This window comes from Anomaloglossus baeobatrachus, unplaced genomic scaffold, assembly GCF_048569485.1.
Source record: "Anomaloglossus baeobatrachus isolate aAnoBae1 unplaced genomic scaffold, aAnoBae1.hap1 Scaffold_464, whole genome shotgun sequence".
In the NCBI taxonomy this organism is placed as follows: Eukaryota; Metazoa; Chordata; class Amphibia; order Anura; family Aromobatidae; genus Anomaloglossus; species Anomaloglossus baeobatrachus.
The window spans coordinates 231,448-246,986 of NW_027443981.1; the positions used below are offsets into that span (position 1 = coordinate 231,448).

Genomic DNA, 15,539 nt, shown 5'->3' on the forward strand with positions numbered 1-15,539 from the left:
CCTATATACAGTGTGTCCACCCATATCCTGTATACACCGCACCTATATACAGTGTGTCCACCCATATCCTGTATACACCGCACCTATATACAGTGTGTCCACCCATATCCTGTCCACCGCCATTAACTTGAGAACGGCGGCAGCTATAGGCATAGAAGTGGTGTCTAGGTATAGTAAAGTAGCCATGCGCTACGCAATGAAGCCACCTATAGCGCCACCTGGTGGAAAACAACGGGCGTAGCATTTTTATCTCGAAAACGGAACGAAATAGAGAAAAAGAAGGGAATTTTGTTTACTTACCGTAAATTCCTTTTCTTCTAGCTCCAATTGGGAGACCCAGACAATTGGGTGTATAGCTCATGCCTCCGGAGGCCACACAAAGTATTACACTAAAAGTGTAAAGCCCCTCCCCTTCTGCCTATACACCCCCCGTGCTCACGGGCTCATCAGTTTTGGTGCAAAAGCAAGAAGGAGGAAAAAATTATAATTGGTTTAAAGTAAATTCAATCCGAAGGAATATCGGAGAACTGAAACCATTCAACATGAACAACATGTGTACACAAAAAAACAGGGGCGGGTGCTGGGTCTCCCAATAGGAGCTAGAAGAAAAGGAATTTACGGTAAGTAAACAAAATTCCCTTCTTCTTTGTCGCTCCATTGGGAGACCCAGACAATTGGGACGTCCAAAAGCAGTCCCTGGGTGGGTAAATAATACCTCATAATAGAGCCGCAACCGGCTCCGTCCTACAGGTGGGCAACCGCCGCCTGAAGGACTCGCCTACCTAGGCTGGCATCTGCCGAAGCATAGGTATGCACCTGATAGTGTTTCGTGAAAGTGTGCAGGCTCAACCAGGTAGCCGCCTGACACACCTGCTGAGCCGTAGCCTGGTGCCGCAAAGCCCAGGACGCTCCCACGACCCTGGTAGAATGGGCCTTCAGCCCTGAGGGAACCGGAAGCCCGGAGGAACGGTAAGCTTCGAGAATTGGTTCCTTGATCCACCGAGCCAGGGTTGATTTGGAAGCCTGCGACCCTTTACGCTGGCCAGCGACAAGGACAAAGAGTGCATCCGAGCGGCGCAGGGGCGCCGTACGAGAAATGTAGATTCTGAGTGCTCTCACCAGATCTAACAAGTGCAAATCCTTTTCACATTGGTGAACTGGATGAGGACAAAAAGAGGGTAAGGAGATATCCTGATTGAGATGAAAGGGGGATACCACCTTAGGGAGAAAGTCCGGAACCGGACGCAGAACCACCTTGTCCTGGTGAAACACCAGGAAAGGGGCTTTGCATGACAGCGCTGCTAGCTCAGACACTCTCCGAAGCGAAGTGACTGCTACTAGGAAAACCACCTTCTGCGAAAGGCGTGAGAGAGAAATATCCCTCATTGTCTCGAACGGTGGTTTCTGAAGAGCCATCAGCACCCTGTTCAGATCCCAGGGTTCTAACGGCCGCTTGTAAGGAGGAACGATGTGACAAACCCCCTGCAGGAACGTGCGTACCTGTGGAAGTCTGGCCAGGCGCTTCTGAAAAAAGACAGAGAGCGCAGAGACTTGTCCCTTAAGGGAGCCAAGTGACAAACCCTTTTCTAATCCGGATTGAAGGAAGGACAGAAAAGTGGGCAAGGCAAACGGCCAGGGAGAAACACCCTGAGCAGAGCACCACGACAGGAATATTTTCCATGTCCTGTGGTAGATCCTGGTGGACGTTGGTTTCCTGGCCTGTCTCATAGTGGCAATGACCTCTTGAGATAACCCTGAAGACGCTAGGATCCAGGACTCAATGGCCACACAGTCAGGTTGAGGGCCGCAGAATTCAGATGGAAAAACGGCCCTTGAGACAGCAAGTCTGGTCGGTCTGGTAGTGCCCACGGTTGGCCGACCGTGAGATGCCACAGATCCGGGTACCACGACCTCCTCGGCCAGTCTGGAGCGACGAGGATGGCGCGGCGGCAGTCGGCCCTGATCTTGCGTAACACTCTGGGCAACAGTGCCAGAGGAGGGAACACATAAGGGAGTTGAAACTGCGACCAATCCTGAACTAAGGCGTCTGCCGCCAGAGCTCTGTGATCTTGAGACCGTGCCATGAACGTCGGGACCTTGTTGTTGTGCCGGGACGCCATTAGGTCGACGTCCGGCATCCCCCAGCGGCAACAGATCTCCTGAAACACGTCCGGGTGAAGGGACCATTCCCCTGCGTCCATGCCCTGGCGACTGAGAAAGTCTGCTTCCCAGTTTTCTACGCCCGGGATGTGAACTGCGGATATGGTGGAGGCTGTGGCTTCCACCCACAGCAGAATCCGCCGAACTTCCTGGAAGGCTTGCCGACTGCGTGTCCCGCCTTGGTGGTTGATGTATGCCACCGCGGTGGGGTTGTTTGACTGAATTCGGATCTGTTTGCCTTCCAGCCACGGCTGGAACGCCTTTAGAGCAACATACACTGCCCTTATCTCCAGAACATTGATCTGAAGGGAAGACTCTGTCTGAGTCCAAGTCCCCTGAGCCCTGTGGTGGAGAAAGACCGCTCCCCACCTTGAAAGACTCGCGTCCGTCGTGACCACAGCCCAGGATGGGGGCAGGAAGGCTTTCCCCTTCGACAGAGAAGTGGGAAGAAGCCACCACTGAAGGGAAGCTTTGGCTGCCCGAGAAAGGGAGACGTTCCTGTCGAGGGACGTCGACTTCCTGTCCCATTTGCGGAGAATGTCCCATTGAAGTGGGCGCAGATGAAACTGCGCAAAAGGAACTGCCTCCATTGCTGCCACCATCTTCCCTAGGAAGTGCATGAGGCGCCTCAAGGGGTGTGACTGGCCTTGAAGGAGAGATTGCACCCCTGTCTGTAGTGAACGCTGTTTGTCCAGCGGAAGCTTCACTATCGCTGGAAGAGTATGAAACTCCATGCCAAGATATGTCAGTGATTGGGCCGGTGTCAGATTTGACTTTGGAAAATTGATAATCCACCAGAAACTCTGGAGAGTCTCCAGAGCAATGTTCAGGCTGTGTTGGCATGCCCCTTGAGAGGGTGCCTTGACAAGGAGATCGTCTAAGTAAGGGATCACCGAGTGTCCCTGAGAGTGTAGGACTGCTACCACTGTTGCCATGACCTTGGTGAAGACCCGTGGGGCTGTCGCCAGGCCAAAAGGAAGTGCTACGAACTGAAGGTGTTCGTCCCCTATGGCGAAGCGCAGGAAGCGCTGATGCTCTGGCGCAATCGGTACGTGGAGATAAGCATCTTTGATGTCTATTGATGCCAGGAAATCTCCTTGGGACATTGAGGCGATGACGGAGCGGAGCGATTCCATCCGGAACCGCCTGGTTTTCACATGCTTGTTGAGCAGCTTTAGGTCCAGAACGGGACGGAAGGATCCGTCCTTTTTTGGCACCACGAACAAGTTGGAGTAAAAACCGTGACCCCGTTGCTGAAGAGGAACCGGGATCACCACTCCTTCCGCCTTCAGGGTGCACACCGCCTGCAGAAGAGCATCGGCTCTGTCGGGGGGTGGAGATGTTCTGAAGAAACGAGTTGGAGGACGAGAGTTGAACTCTATCCTGTAACCGTGAGATAGAATGTCTCTCACCCATCGGTCTTTTACTTGTGGCAGCCAGGCGTCGCAAAAGCGGGAGAGCCTGCCACCGACCGAGGATGCGGTTTGAGGAGGCCGAAAGTCATGAGGAGGCCGCTTTGGGAGCGGTGACTCCGGCGGTCTTTTTAGGACGTGACTTAGACCGCCATGCATCGGAGTTCCTCTGATCTTTCTGAGGCCTTTTGGACGAGGAAAATTGAGATCTGCCCGCGGTCCGAAAGGACCGAAACCTCGATTGTACTTTCCGTGGTTGAGGTCTGTTTGGTTTGGACTGGGGTAAGGATGAATCCTTTCCCTTGGATTGTTTAATGATTTCATCCAATCGCTCACCAAACAAGCGGTCGCCAGCCAATGGCAAACCGGTTAGGAACTTTTTGGAAGCAGAGTCTGCCTTCCATTCACGTAGCCACATGGCCCTGCGGAGTACCACCGAGTTGGCGGATGCCACCGCCGTACGGCTCGCAGAGTCCAGGATAGCATTAATGGCGTAGGACGCAAACGCCGACGCCTGATTGGTTAAGGACACCACTTGCGGGGCAGATGTACGTGTTACTGCATGAATCTGCGCCTGACAAGCTGAGATAGCTTGGAGTGCCCATACGGCAGCGAATGCTGGAGCAAAAGACGCGCCTATAGCTTCATAGATGGATTTCAACCATAGTTCCATCTGTCTGTCAGTGGCATCCTTGAGTGAAGCCCCATCTTCCACTGCAACTATGGATCTAGCCGCCAGTCTGGAGATTGGAGGATCCACCTTAGGACACTGAGTCCAGCCCTTGACAACCTCGGAGGGGAAGGGATAACGTGTGTCCTTAAGGCGCTTGGAAAAACGCTTGTCTGGACAGTCTCGGTTTTTCTGGATTGCGTCTCTGAAGTCAGAGTGATCCAGAAACATATTTAATGTACGCTTTGGAAACCTGAAACGGAATTTCTCCTGAGAAGCAGACTCCTCAATTGGAGGAGCTGGGGGAGAAATATCCAACACCTGATTGATGGTCGCTATAAGGTCATTCACTATGGCGTCACCTTCAGGTGTATCTAGGTTGAGAGCGGCTTCAGGATCAGAATCCTGATCTGCCCCCTCCGCTTCATCCTCCAGAGAGTCCCCCTGCTGGGACCCTGAACAGTGTGATGAAGTGGAGGGAATTTCCCAGCGACCCCGCTTGGGCGGCCTGGGACTGCGGTCCGTGTCAGAGACCTCACCCTGGGACCTATGGTTTACCCCCGGGGCACTTTGCCGTTCCAATTGAGGGGGACCAGGGGTCAAGGATTGGACAGTGCCCGGGGCCTGAATCACCGGTCTGGACTGCAAAGCTTCCAGTATTTTAGCAGACCATTTGTCCATAGTCTCAGACAGTTTGTCAGCAAAGGCTGCAAACTCCGTCCCTGTCACCTGGACAGTGGTAGCAGGTGGATCCACCTGGGCCACCTGTAGCAGAGGCTCCGGCTGAGTAAGTGCTACAGGGGCCGAGCATTGCACACAATGAGGGTCAGTGGACCCTGCCGGTAGTACAGCTGTACATGAGGTACAGGTTGCAAAATACGCCTGTGCTGTGGCACCCTTGCTTTTTGCAGATGACATGTTGTCTCCTCTGAGAACAACCAGGAGGGTATATAGCCAAGAATCAACAGAGCGACCGTACAGTGCAATGTATAGCCTATAAGCCTATATATATATATACACTTCGGTACTCAGTGGGGCCAGCACCACAGGTGCTGCTTACCGACCGCTCAGAGCGGTTGTGTGGTCACCAAATTCCCTGCCTGGGTCTCCCTGTTGTCTCTCCTCTCCAGCGTCTGAATCGCTGACAGGAATGGCTGCCGGCGTTCTGTGGGGAGGAGGGGACCGTGGGCGTGCCCAAGAAAAGTGCGGGAACCCAGTGCCCCACTGTACTGAGTGAGGAGGGAGGAGGATACTAATGTATGCTCCAGCCCTCCGCTGACGATCCGTGCAGCGTCCCGCCCCTCCCCTGACTGGCAGGCCTGTGGGCGGGAATAAACGACACTAGGCCGCAGAAGCCGGGGACTAAAGTTATAAGCGCGGCCGGCAATAAGCGCGGCCGCGCGTAGTCCCCCGGCGCACTAACACCTCCAGCAGTGCTGGAAAGTGTCTGGCACAAGCGCCCCATGTCCGGCGCACTAACACACCCAGCCGAGCTGGAAAGTGTCTGGCCCAAGCGCTCCATGTCCGGCGCACTAACACACCCAGCAGTGCTGGAAAGTGACTGGCACAAGCGCCCCATGTCCGGCGCACTAACACACCCAGCCGAGCTGGAAAGTGTCTGGCACAAGCGCTCCATGTCCGGCGCACTAACACACCCAGCAGAGCTGGAAAGTGTCTGGCACAAGCGCTCCATGTCCAGCGCACTAACACACCCAGCAGAGCTGGAAAGTGTCTGGCACAAGCGCTCCATGCCCGGCGCACTAACACACCCAGCAGTGCTGTAATGTGTATGGCACCAGCGCTCCATGCGCGGTCCCCACGGGGACACAGAGTACCTCATAGTAGCAGGGCCTTGTCCCTGACGATACCCAGCTCCTATCCAGCAGATTCCCAGGGGCTGCGGAGGGAGCACGGTCCCAGTGCCTGGAGACCGATCCGGGTCCCACTTCACCCAGAGCCCATTAAGGGATGGGGAAGGAAAACAGCATGTGGCTCCTGCCTGTGTACCCGCAATGGGTACCTCAACCTTAACAACACCGCCGACAAAGTGGGGTGAGAAGGGAGCATGCTGGGGGCCCTGTTATGGGCCCTCTTTTCTTCCATCCGACCTAGTCAGCAGCTGCTGCTGACCAAGCTGTGGAGCTGTGCGTGCATGTCTGACCTCCTTCGCACAAAGCATAAAAACTGAGGAGCCCGTGAGCACGGGGGGTGTATAGGCAGAAGGGGAGGGGCTTTACACTTTTAGTGTAATACTTTGTGTGGCCTCCGGAGGCATAGCTATACACCCAATTGTCTGGGTCTCCCAATGGAGCGACAAAGAAAAGTGAATTACAAAGTTGTAGGGCATCATCAATTCAATACGAATCCACACCTTGCATACAGAAATGCTATGATATGAAACCCACGACCCCCCCAGAACATTGAATGCTGGTCACGCATATGGCGCTCATTAGTGGCCCCCGTCAGCTGCAATGCACATCTGGCCTCTGCACAGCATACTGTATCTTGCTGCAATGCACATCTGGGCTCTGCACAGCATACTGTATCTTGCTGCAATGCACATCTGGCCTCTGCACAGCATACTGTATCTTGCTGCAATGCACATCTGGCCTCTGCACAGCATACTGTATCTTGCTGCAATGCACATCTGGACTCTGCACAGCATACTGTATCTTGCTGCAATGCACATCTGGACTCTGCACAGCATACTGTATCTGGCTGCAATGCACATCTGGCCTCTGCACAGCATACTGTATCTTGCTGCAATGCACATCTGGACTCTGCACAGCATACTGTATCTTGCTGCAATGCACATCTGGCCTCTGCACAGCATACTGTATCTGGCTGCAATGCACATCTGGACTCTGCACAGCATACTGTATCTTGCTGCACGCTGTGCAATATGGTGGTGACACGTCTGCACAAGCATTTGTGATACGTCGTCGTAGGTCCTGCAATGTTGGTGGAGGGGTCGCATACACCTGCTGTTTGATGTGACCTCACAGAAAGAAGTCCAATGGGGTCAGGTCAGGTGAGCGGAGGCCACTCCACACAGCTCCATACCCAATGACTTGTAGGAAGGTCTCCATGAGGTATCGCTTCACGTCCGCAGCCTTGTGAGGTTTACACCTTCTAATCATAGCATTTCTGTGCAAGGTGTGGATTCGTATTGAATTGATGATTCCCTACAACTTTGTAATTCACTTTTTTTCTCTATCTCGTTCAGTTTTAGAGATAAAAATGCTAACTCCGTTGTTTTCCACCAGGTGGCGCTATAGGTGGTTTCATTGCATAGCGCATGGCTACTTTACTATACCTAGACACCACTTCTATGCCTATAGCTGCCGCCGTTCTCAAGTTAATGGCAGTGGACAGGATATGGGTGGACACACTGTATATAGGTGCGGTGTATACAGGATATGGGTGGACACACTGTATATAGGTGCGGTGTATATAGGATATGGGTGGACACACTGTATATAGGTGCGGTGTATATAGGATATGGGTGGACACACTGTATATAGGTGCGGTGTATACAGGAGATGGGTGGACACATTGTATATAGGTGCGGTGTATACAGGAGATGGGTGGACACACTGTATATAGGTGCGGTGTATACAGGAGATGGGTGGACACACTGTATATAGGTGCGGTGTATACAGGAGATGGGTGGACACACTGTATATAGGTGAGGTGTATACAGGATATGGGTGGACACACTGTATATAGGTGTGGTGTATACAGGATATGGGAGGACACACTGTATATAGGTGCGGTGTATACAGGATATGGGTGGACACACTGTATATAGGTGAGGTGTATACAGGATATGGGTGGACACACTGTATATAGGTGCGGTGTGTACAGGATATGGTTGGACACACTGTATATAGGTGCGGTGTATACAGGATATGGGTGGACACACTGTATATAGGTGCGGTGTGTACAGGATATGGTTGGACACACTGTATATAGGTGCGGTGAATACAGGATATGGGTGGACACACTGTATATAAGGCTGTTGAGGTCGGGTCTGGAGACCCCTGGCCGGGCCATTTGCTGACCGCGAATCTGATGTGTGACAGTTCTAATACTAATTGTATAAGGTGCAAATTAGTGAAGACAAAACTGTTCGGTGCTCGGGACAAGCATTTTGATGCTTGGAAGTCAATGGGGGACCTGCATTTTTCAGCAAGATTTTCCATAAAAATGCTCGAGTTCCCCATTGACTTCAGTTATACCCAGTAATCGATTACCAAGCATCAAAATGCTCATTACGAGCACTGAACAGTTCACTCATCACTTCCGCAAGAAGGGAATTTTGTTTACTTACCGTAAATTCCTTTTCTTCTAGCTCCTATTGGGAGACCCAGACAATTGGGTGTATAGCTTCTGCCTCCGGAGGCCACACAAAGTATTACACTTTAAAAAGTGTAACCCCTCCCCTCTGCCTATACACCCCCCCGTGCATCACGGGCTCCTCAGTTTTGGTGCAAAAGCAGGAAGGAGGAAACTTATGAATTGGTATAGGGTAAATTCAATCCGAAGGATGTTCGGAGAACTGAACACCATGAACCAAAAGAACAATTCAACATGAACAACATGTGTACACAAAAGAACAACAGCCCGAAGGGCACAGGGGCGGGTGCTGGGTCTCCCAATAGGAGCTAGAAGAAAAGGAATTTACGGTAAGTAAACAAAATTCCCTTCTTCTTTGTCGCTCCATTGGGAGACCCAGACAATTGGGACGTCCAAGGGCAGTCCCTGGGTGGGTAAAAGAATACCTCGATAAAAAGAGCCGAAACGACCCCCTCTTACAGGTGGGCAACCGCCGCCTGAAGGACTCGCCTACCTAGACTGGCGTCTGCCGAAGCATAGGTATGCACCTGATAGTGTTTCGTGAAAGTGTGCAGACTAGACCAGGTAGCCGCCTGACACACCTGCTGAGCCGTAGCCTGGTGCCGCAAAGCCCAGGACGCACCCACGGCTCTGGTAGAATGGGCTTTCAACCCTGAAGGAAGCGGAAGCCCAGAAGAACGGTAGGCTTCAAGAATCGGTTCCTTGATCCACCGAGCCAAGGTTGACTTGGAAGCCTGCGAACCCTTACGCTGGCCAGCGACAAGGACAAAGAGCGCATCTGAACGGCGCAGGGGCGCCGTGCGAGACATGTAGAACCGGAGTGCTCTCACTAGATCCAAAGAGTGCAAATCCTTTTCACATTGGTGAACTGGATGAGGGCAAAATGAAGGCAAGGAGATATCCTGGTTGAGATGAAAAGGGGATACCACCTTAGGGAGAAATTCCGGGACCGGACGCAGAACCACCTTATCCTGGTGAAACACCAGGAAGGGGGCTTTGCATGACAGCGCTGCAAGCTCCGACACTCTTCGGAGTGATGTAACTGCCACTAGAAAAGCCACCTTCTGCGAAAGACGTGATAGAGAGACATCCCGCAGCGGCTCGAAAGGTGGTTTCTGAAGAGCCGTTAGCACCCTGTTAAGGTCCCAGGGTTCCAGCGGACGCTTGTAAGGTGGGACTATGTGGCAAACTCCCTGCAGGAACGTGCGGACCTGCGGAAGTCTGGCCAGGCGCTTTTGAAAAAATACGGAGAGCGCCGATACTTGTCCTTTGAGAGAGCCGAGTGACAAACCCTTGTCCATTCCGGATTGAAAGAATGAAAGAAAAGTGGGCAAGGCAAATGGCCAGGGAGAATAACCATTATCAGAGCACCAGGATAAGAAGATCCTCCAAGATCTGTGATAGATCTTGGCGGACATAGGCTTCCTGGCCTGTCTCATAGTGGCAATGACATCCTGAGATAACCCTGAGGACGCTAGGAGCCAGGACTCAATGGCCACACAGTCAGGTTGAGGGCCGCAGAATTCAGATGGAAAAACGGCCCTTGTGACAGCAAGTCTGGGCGGTCTGGAAGCGCCCACGGTTGACCCACCGTGAGATGCCACAGATCCGGGTACCACGATCGCCTCGGCCAATCTTGAGCGACGAGAATGGCGCGACGACAGTCGGACCTGACTTTGCGCAGCACTCTGGGCAGCATCGCCAGAGGGGGAAACACATAAGGCAGTCGAAACTGCGACCAATCCTGAACTAATGCGTCCGCCGCCAGAGCTCTGTGATCCTGAGACCGTGCCATGAAGGCCGGGACCTTGTTGTTGTGTTGTGACGCCATGAGATCGACGTCCGGCGTTCCCCAGCGGCGACAGATCTCTCGAAACACGTCTGGGTGAAGAGACCATTCCCCCGCGTCCATGCCCTGACGACTGAGAAAATCTGCTTCCCAGTTTTCTACGCCCGGGATGTAAACTGCGGAGATCGTGGAGGCTGTGGCCTCCACCCACTGCAGAATCCGCCTGACTTCCTGGAAGGCTTGCCGACTGCGCGTGCCGCCCTGATGGTTGATGTAGGCGACGGCAGTGGCGTTGTCCGACTGTATTCGGATCTGTCTGCCCTCCAGCCACCGATGGAAGGCCAATAAGGCTAGATACACCGCCCTTATCTCCAGAACATTGATCTGAATGGAGGACTCTACCGGAGTCCAGGTTCCCTGAGCCCTGTGGTGGCGGAAAACCGCTCCCCACCCTGACAGGCTCGCGTCCGTGGTGACCACAGCCCAGGTTGGGGGTAGGAAGGATTTTCCTTGCGATAGAGAATTGGGAAGGAGCCACCACTGAAGAGACGTCTTGGTTGCAAGGGACAGAGAGACGTTCCTGTCGAGGGAAGTCGACTTCCTGTCCCATTTGCGGAGAATGTCCCATTGGAGTGGCCGCAGATGGAATTGCGCGAACGGCACTGCCTCCATCGCTGCCACCATCTTCCCCAGGAAGTGCATGAGGCTTCTCAAGGGGTGTGACTGACCCCGAAGAAGAGATCGCACCCCTGCCTGCAGAGAAAGCTGTTTGTCCAGCGGTAGCTTGACTACCACTGACTGTGTATGAAACTCCATCCCGAGGTAAGTCAGTGATTGGGTCGGTGTCAACTGGGATTTTGGGAAGTTGATTATCCACCCGAACTGCTGGAGAGTCGCCAGAGCGACTGTAAGGCTGTGTTGACACGCCGCCCGAGAAGCTGCCCTGACTAGGAGATCGTCTAAGTAGGGAATCACCGAGTGGCCCTGAGAGTGTAGGACTGCTACAACGGATTCCATGACTTTGGTGAACACCCGTGGGGCTGTTGCCAGGCTGAAAGGCAATGCCACGAACTGAAGGTGCTCGTCCCCGATGGCGAAACGCAAGAAGCGTTGATGTTCGGGTGCGATCGGCACATGGAGATAAGCATCCTTGATGTCGATCGATGCTAGGAAGTCTCCTTGTGACATCGAGGCGATGACCGAGCGGAGAGATTCCATCCGAAACCGTCTGGTGCTCACGTGTCTGTTGAGCAGTTTGAGGTCCAGAACGGGGCGGAATGATCCGTCCTTCTTTGGCACCACGAACAAGTTGGAGTAAAAGCCGCGACCATGTTCCCGAGGGGGAACAGGGATCACAACTCCTTCTGTCTTCAGAGTGTCCACTGCCTGAAAAAGTGCGTCGGCCCGAGCGGGGGGCGGAGAGGTTCTGAAGAAACGAGTCTGAGGACGAGAGCTGAACTCTATCCTGTAACCGTGAGACAGAATGTCTCTCACCCATCGGTCTTGAACATGTGGCCACCAGGCGTCGCAAAAGCGGGAGAGCCTGCCACCGACCGAGGATGCGGTTCGGGGATGCCGAGAGTCATGAGGAGGCCGCCTTGGAGGCAGCGCCTCCGGCGGCCTTTTGGGGGCGTGACTTAGACCGCTACGCATAGGAGTTCCTCTGGCCTTTCTCCGGCCTGCTGGACGAAGCGGATTGTGACTTGGCGGAGGGACGAAAGGACCGAAACCTCGATTGAATTTTCCGTTGCTGAGGTCTCTTAGGTTTGGACTGGGGTAAGGAGGAGTCCTTTCCCTTGGATTCCTTAATAATCTCATCCAATCGTTCGCCAAACAATCGGTCGCCAGAAAACGGCAAACCGGTTAAGAACCTCTTGGAGGCCGAGTCTGCCTTCCATTCGCGCAGCCACATGGCCCTGCGGACTGCCACAGAGTTAGCGGATGCCACCACTGTACGGCTAGCAGAGTCTAGGACTGCGTTCATGGCGTAGGAAGAAAAAGCTGACGCTTGAGAAGTCAGAGACGCAACCTGCGGAGCAGAATTACGTGTGACTGCATTAATCTCAGCCAGACAAGCTGAGATAGCTTGTAGTGCCCACACGGCTGCAAAGGCCGGGGCAAAAGACGCGCCTGTGGCTTCAATAGATGGATTTCACCAGGAGCTCTATCTGCCTGTCAGTGGCATCCTTTAGCGATGAGCCATCTGCCACCGATACCACAGATCTAGCCGCCAATCTAGAGACTGGAGGATCCACCTTGGGACACTGAGCCCAACCCTTCACTACGTCAGAGGGGAAGGGGTAACGTGTGTCAGTAAGGCGCTTAGTAAAGCGCTTGTCCGGAACCGCTCTGGGCTTCTGGACAGCGTCTCTGAAGTTAGAGTGATCGAAAAACGCACTCCGTGTACGTTTGGGGAACCGAAACTGGTGTTTCTCCTGCTGAGAAGCCGGCTCCTCTACAGGTGGAGGCGGAAGAGACAGATCTAACACCTGGTTGATGGACGAGATAAGATCATTCACTAAGGCGTCCCCTTCAGGTGTATCAAGATTGAGGGCAACGTCAGGTTCAGAGCCCTGAGCTGCGACGTCCGCCTCGTCCTCCAGAGAGTCCTCGAGCTGGGAACCCGAGCAGCGTGAAGAAGTCGGGGAAGATTCCCAGCGGGCCCACTTAGTCGGTCTGGGACTGTGGTCCGGGCAGGAGTCCTCCGCGTGGGACCTAGGGCCCAACCTGGGAGCGCGCTGCGGCGCGGACCGAGAGGGGCCTGGAGGCGACGAGCTAACGGGGACCGGGGCCTGTGTAAGGACCGGTCTGGACTGCAAAGCTTCTAGCAGCTTGGCAGACCATTTGTCCATAGACTGAGCCATGGATTGTGAAAGTGACTCAGAGAGTTTCTCAGCAAACGCAGCAAACTCTGTCCCTGCCGCCTGGACAGGGGGAGCAGGGGGGTCTACCTGAGCGGAGTGGCCCACTAGTGACCGAGGCTCCGGCTGAGCAAGCGAAACAGGGGTCGAGCATTGCTCACAGTGAGGGTAGGTGGAACCCGCAGGTAACATAGCCCCACAAGAGGTACAGGTCGCAAAAAACCCCTGTGCCTTAGCACCTTTGCTCCTTGTGGACGACATGCTGTTGTCTCCTAGGAGAGTGATCACTGAGGGTATATGGGAAGGGGTATACAGCCCGACCGAACAGAAATATGTATATAAATACGTATCTATTCCGGCACCCTGGGGGGGGACCAGCACCGGGTGACCGGTGTGGCTTACCGACCGCTAAAAAGCGGAGTGTGTGTCCTCCAGATTCCCTGCCTTAAGTCTCCCAGAGCTGCAGAGCTCTTCTCTGATAATCCTCCACCGGCAGAATGCCAAAAACATGGCTGCCGGAGCTCTCAGGGGAGGAGTGGAGCCGTGGGCGGTGCTAGAAAAGTGCGGGAATCTGGGGTCCCCACAGTGATCAGTGAGGGGGGAGGAAACATACAGGATGCTCCGGCCCTCACATCCGACGTCAGGCCGGCCGTCCCGCCCTTACCCCTGACAGGCAGGCCCGGGGGCGGGATTTTTGCTACTAGGCCGCGATGAAGCCGGGGACTAAATTTAAGACTGCGGCCGACAAGCAGGCGCGGTCGGCGCGGAAGTCCGCCGGTCTTCACAAATCAGCAGCTGCTGCAGCGTCCGGGAAGAAGGCGCTCCATGCACAGTCCCCATGGGGACACAGAGTACCTTATAGATGCAGGGCCCGGTCCCTGAGGATGAATAGACTCCTGTCCAGCAGATTCCCACAGGGGCTGCGGAGGGAGCCCGGTCCCAGTGAATGGATGACCGGTCAGGATCCCACTTCTCCCAGAGCCACTAAGGGATGGTGAAGGAAAACGGCATGAGGCTCCGGCCTTTGTACCCGCAATGGGTACCTCAACCTTAACAGCACCGCCGACATAGTGGGGTGAGAAGGGAACATGCCGGGGGCCCCGTGGGGGTCCTCTTTTCTTCCAACCGATATAACTAATCTGAGAATGCATGAGTGGATGTGTGCCTCCTTCCACACAAAGCATAAAACTGAGGAGCCCGTGATGCACGGGAGGGTGTATAGGCAGAGGGGAGGGGTTACACTTTTAAAGTGTAATACTTTGTGTGGCCTCCGGAGGCAGAAGCTATACACCCAATTGTCTGGGTCTCCCAATGGAGCGACAAAGAAATTAACACTAAATACATAAATGAGGACTTAGCAGCGCAGACAGTTGCTTTTGCCACTCACCAACTTGCGTATACGATCTAGGACCAAATCGACTATCTCCTTTCCGATGGTGTAATGTCCCCGAGCGTAGTTGTTGGCAGCATCTTCCTTTCCTGTGATGAGCTGTTCGGGGTGGAACAGTTGGCGGTATGTGCCGGTGCGCACCTCATCTGTACAGGAACGTATGTGATAAGTAACAACCCGTTATTCTGGGAGATACGCGACGTGATCTGAAGGCAGTGATCAGATCCGAGCTAATCTAGATCCCGCCATAACTTCTGCTTTACTTCTATATCTGGCTCTTTCTGACAATCAGACAATACTGATCTCTACAATCAAACAGAAATTGTTAGCGCAAATTCACGTATGTGAGGCTTTTCCCAAAATCTACAATTAAAGGGCTCAATTCAGCGGTAAAAATCTGCAGCAGAAATTCAGATGCTGAATGTCACCAGGACGTATCCTTGTCTGTTAATTTTACCTGTGAAAATGTCAGATGCTGGCGTCGCAGCCAAAAAGTACTACTTACCAACCACCGTGGGCTCCAGATCCACAAACACCGCCCTGGGGGAATGTTTTCCGGCTCCTGTCTCACTGAAGAATGTGTTGAACGAGTCGTCTCCTCCACCGATGGTTTTATCGCTGGGCATCTGTCCATCGGGCTGAATCCCATGTTCCAGGCAGAAGAGCTCCCAGCATGCATTGCCAATCTGAACTCCGGCCTGGCCCACGTGGATAGAAATGCACTCACGCTGCGAGAAAAACAGATTCCTGTAGTCAATGTCGATGTTCTTTGAAATTTGGAAAACTAATATGTCTTTAAGGCTGCTGAACGCCGTGTGCACAGGGCCAGCAGCATGCAAATGTGGCCAGTGCCTAATGGTCTTGGGTTCGGGCAGCACCAAGAGGAAACTACCGGACC

General features: G+C 53.6%; 1 protein-coding gene across 1 annotated transcript in view; it reads right to left on the bottom strand.

Annotated features, from left to right (window-relative positions):
* The window catches only part of LOC142280928 (tubulin alpha chain, testis-specific-like), a 38,237-nt gene extending 22,875 nt beyond the window's left edge, over window positions 1-15,362 (bottom strand). The window contains exons 1-2 of the mRNA XM_075332793.1: window positions 15,147-15,362; window positions 14,639-14,787 (exon numbers count right to left, since the gene is read on the bottom strand). Of these exons, the coding sequence (XP_075188908.1) occupies window positions 14,639-14,787; window positions 15,147-15,267 (270 nt within the window). The 5' untranslated portion in view covers window positions 15,268-15,362. The remainder of the gene's footprint in view (window positions 1-14,638; window positions 14,788-15,146) is intronic.
* Between the last annotated feature and the right edge of the window lie 177 nt (window positions 15,363-15,539).